The sequence below is a fragment of the Knufia obscura genome, assembly GCF_036327395.1.
Source record: "Knufia obscura strain CCFEE 5817 isolate CBS 148926 chromosome Unknown scaffold_14, whole genome shotgun sequence".
Lineage (NCBI taxonomy): Eukaryota > Fungi > Ascomycota > Eurotiomycetes > Chaetothyriales > Trichomeriaceae > Knufia > Knufia obscura.
The window spans coordinates 4-4,479 of record NW_027042700.1 but is presented as its reverse complement, the minus strand read 5'-3'; the positions used below and the strand labels follow the sequence as shown (position 1 = coordinate 4,479).

Sequence of the window (4,476 nt, the reverse complement as noted above, 5' to 3'; positions counted from 1 at the left end):
CTTCAAGTACCATATGGACGCATTAGTCATCTTCCGCAAACGAAACGCCCAAGGTCATTGAGGACCGTCTTCTGAAGAACTTGCACTTCCATCGCGGTGGTGCTGACGCCTATGCTGGGCGCATGAGATAACAAGCGGTGAGGCCATATGCTCAGTGTCTGGAGTGTTGCAAGTTCTGGTGTTGGCACACCGCGATCGTGAACCTATTCTTTGTTCGCGTTGTCGTGGAGGAGGTACAGAGCGACTGCCGCAGTTTATCTTCTCACACAGTCGAACTTCATCGATGCTGGATGCCGCAACGACACGATTTCATTGACGCCGTTCACTTAGGCGTGAGGACATTCTGAGTAAGCGAAAGTTTCTATGGCAGTGAAGCGAGGATGAAGTGATGCAGTCGTGCAGATGTTCAGGATGGGTCGTAACTTCCTCACCACTCAGGTACGCGTTCTTTCACCACGCGTGATTCCTCAACAGTGGCCGTAAGGAGTTGATATCGCCATACCGACTCTTACCATCAACGACTCTTGCTACACTGTCGTTGAGTATCGCTCCACCTCTTTCAGGGTGTCCATAACCTTGACGCCGCACGGTTCTCTTGACAATGGCTCAACTCCTTGATCTAGCCGACGAGCTTCTTGTCTCAATCCTTCGATATCTGCGTGGTTCGACATCTTTCCACACTGCCGCGCAAGCACTCGCAACCTGCAAAAAGCTGAGACGTGTCGGCCGAGCCGTATTGCTGGAGCACGTAAAGCTTGATAACCACACTGTCGAACCCTTCTTATGGGAGTGGACATCATCACATGCGCCTTTTTCGAAAGTTCAGAGTTTGACAATCATCATCAATGACGAATGGTCTACTGGGACGTTAGACCCATTGACACTGACTAGCTTGCAGGCATGCATGCGAGAGACCGAATACTGTGGGGACGAGGGCTGGTGCGCAGACAACTGTGTAGCAGATACGAAAAACTTCATGAAGTATCGACTCGAAATCAACACGACGAACATACCCGATCAACTTACCCAGAACCGGTTTCCAACCAAGCTAACGGCACTGGCCAACATCCTTTCTACCACACTTCGCGATCTCAGGTCTTTCGCACTGGTCATCGTTCACGAGCCTAAGGGCCTGTGTTGGTGTCGATGTTGTAATTCTCAAGTCAGCGAGAAGTTCTTCGCCAACATTATCGACGCGCTGCCCACAACATGCAAGAGCTTGTATCTCGACACCGGAGGCTCGGATAAGCCAGGCGATTGGAAGATTTCGAATGCTGTTCGCCGAATGATGCCCAGGTTACAGCATCTTTGGCTAAGAGCGAGAACTCTATCGACCACTTTCTTCCTTTCGGATCCGAACGTCAAGGACCAGGACGTCAGCACCTTAGAGATGCAAGCCTTCAATTACTGGAATAGTCATCAAGGCGCTTTCTGGAATGATTACGGCGAGGATGACTGGACATTCGGCGATGCCGAATTGATCGCATTCAGAGCGTGGAGGAGAGAGCCGGCAAATATAAGACAGGTAAGTCTGTACCTGTGACGCTCACAGCACTCACTAACATACCCCAGCAATGGCTTGACGATACAGCTATGCTGACAAGGAACGAAGCATTCGAGGTCCCGCCGTATCCCGATCTGAGATCACTTACTGTGAACCGCTGCTTCTTCCCAGCCAGTGACCAGAGGGCGGCTCTTGCCGAAGCAACAGCCCGCTGACATTCACGCGCGCAGCCGCTTGGCATCTTCCCTGCACTGGAGACATGCACTGTCATTACAGGCGATATCGAGCAGATCAAATCAGCAGAACACCATATGTTGCTCCAAGATGGGTACAACCCTGATCCGCCGTTCTTTCCAATCACCACTCTGTTGGTCTGGGATGTTATCGATGGGCGAACAGACATCCTGCCTATGCTGCCTGACAAGAGAGAAAGAGACTTCCCACGAACTGACATTGGAAATGCAGAACTTCATCTACTACATGATCGACATGGCACAATCTACCATGGCTCATCTCAGCAGCTCGTGCGGGCTGTCGACATGCTCTACGGCGCTCAATGGCAGACCGCAAATGACGGCCTACTGGTACCAAGGACGATGTTTCCAGCGATTGAGAGAGGCGCCGTCCAACTAACGTCACCAAAAACGGTGATTGGACGGATTCAACAGGAGGAATATGGGGTAGACATGTATCTGCAAGCGTGGTTCGCACGAGCGTATAACATGCCTGAAGTCCTCAGCAGGTGCGAAGCGTATGCTGCAAAGAATGCCATGAGGCCGAGCAGCGGAAGACTGTCACGCCGGGAGTTCGAGCAGGTGCTGCTGTACTACGACATCGTAGGGAGGAGCCGTTCAACCCATCAATTCCATGCACATATTCAGCAACTGTTCGATGCTGCGGATTGGGAGGAGGAGGTATGAGGCGGCCTGGTCGAGTGCAATGTTTGTTGGACAGCATGCCATGCACGCCACAAGGGATCAAACTTTGTGTACACGGGATTGTATAGATGCGAAGGACAGGAGAACGATGGGTGGGATTAGCGACGACGATGCAAGCTGTTGTCATAAAGCTAGATACCAGCAAGAGCCACAAGAGCCAAGGTGGCCGCGTCTTGCACCTTAGAATTTTATGCAGTACCGTATTCATGCTGATTGAAGTTCTAACGACGCTCAGTTGCGTCGTCGGATCGTGCTTATCTACCACGAACCTTCTGCATCTCTCTGATTTTGTTCATCACACGATTCGGGATCGTATGGCAGTCACAATGCATGGTCTTCCCGTCTCTCTGCCTAGCAGAGCGGTGATGGTATCGAAACCTCAACACCAAGATGTCCTCATGTATAGCCCCAACGCTGGGGTGTGCAATCTGTAACTCAACACATCTTTCTCCTGGTAGTGAAGTGAGAACACTCAGCGCCAGGGCTCTCAGCATACCTTGATCAGCAAGCAGAACTTCTAGGAACAAGCACCTCCCCGCACAAACAAGCGCATCACGCGGTCTGTCACGCCAAACAGCCAGTACTGAACCAACAATGGCTTCCCTGACCACCATCCCCTCCGAACTCCTCTCTCAGATCTACAACTCTCTCAGCACAATCTCCGATGTCATCAACCTCAGTCTCACATCACACCACTTCAATCACCACCTCCGCAGCTCGAACCGCCTACCCACACTCTTCGCCGCAGCTGAACGAGAATTTGGGCCGCTTGAGGACATCACGCAGCTTCTGACGTACAACGCGAGTCAGCTAGCTCATATCAAACGAAAGCCACAACAGAGTTATGCCCTGCTCCGGCAGATGATACGAGTCGGCGCGGTGGCAAAGAAGATCGAAGAGCTGTACCCGGCAAGAAGATGGGCGGACAATTACTTGGAGCGGAGAAGCTTGACAATAGACGAGAGCTGGAGATTGAGAAGGGCAGTGTACAGATACTGGCTGTACTGCGAGGCATTCCAGAACAGAAACTACATGCGAAGCACGAGGCAGATACCGCAGATCGTGGAGGAGAGGGCACAACTGCTCAGATCATGGACAACAGGTAACCTCATACCACATTCGCACGAAGAGACAAAGCACTGACACACCCGCAGAAGAACTCATCGAAATCGAAGACCTCCGCACCATCCTCGAGAACATCGTTTCAGACGATCTCTGTCCCACAGACGGCGCAGCCCAGCGCTCATTCAACCAACACTGCGACTTCAGCGGTGTCCGTTACAACCACCTCCATCAACCATACAACCAGTTCCGATCCTGGAACTCCTGGCCACCAGACGCGTACACCAACCAAGCCCTTGCGCAATCGAGACCCTCCACATCCTCCCTCTTCCACAACCACTTCTCTGACCTGAAAAGGCAATCAAGCGCAGACCTCCCGATTCCACAACGCCGTAAGCTCGAGATGACAGGTTGGGGAGACGAGATATCACAGTACTACACCATTCAGTCCGTGATGAAGCTCAATCCGGCGCAGATACTCCACATGCATGAGAATGCCGTGACAAGGCTTGATGTTGAATCTTACATCACAAATCACTGCGATGGAGGAGAATGGTTCTGGGACAATGGACAGACGTGGCTCGATACGTGGAGTCTTGTGCTTTACAAGCGTGGTGAGGCGCCGGCGGATGTGAGAGGGGCGGTGTTGGATGGAGAGGCAGGGATCACGAGTGCCGAGGGACGAGCGTGGTTGGGTGGGGATGATGGGGTGGAGGGACGGGTGTGTTCTTGAGAGGAGAGTGTGTATACGACAGGCAGTAGGGTAGAGGTACGGGGATGTCGGATACCAGTTCTCAATGCCAATACCTGCCTCTCGTCTTCCGTTGCAATTGCTGATCTAACTATCACTACCTGCTCTGCTTCTGTGCCTTCTTTCCCTCCTCACCATTCTTCAACGGTGCGAGCAGTGAGACCATCCGCCCCAGAAAGCCCCAGTGCTTCGGACTTCTCAAAGGAAGCAATCAACCATCG

At 52.3% G+C, this 4,476-nt stretch overlaps 2 protein-coding genes across 2 annotated transcripts; both read left to right on the top strand.

The window, feature by feature from the left end:
• Positions 1–601: 601 nt before the first annotated feature.
• Positions 602–2,424, top strand: PMZ80_009534 (uncharacterized protein; the record flags this gene model as incomplete). The annotated part of the gene is made up of 3 exons (XM_064877927.1): positions 602–1,525; positions 1,573–1,653; positions 1,735–2,424. The coding sequence occupies 3 exons, from the start codon at positions 602–604 to the stop codon at positions 2,422–2,424; spliced, it is 1,695 nt and encodes a 564-aa protein (XP_064726035.1).
• Positions 2,425–3,036: 612 nt separating this feature from the next.
• PMZ80_009533 (uncharacterized protein) lies at positions 3,037–4,135 on the top strand (the record flags this gene model as incomplete). The annotated part of the gene is made up of 2 exons (XM_064877926.1): positions 3,037–3,544; positions 3,597–4,135. Coding segments are annotated over 2 exons (1,047 nt in total), but the record flags the coding sequence as incomplete, so codon positions are not given.
• Between the last annotated feature and the right edge of the window lie 341 nt (positions 4,136–4,476).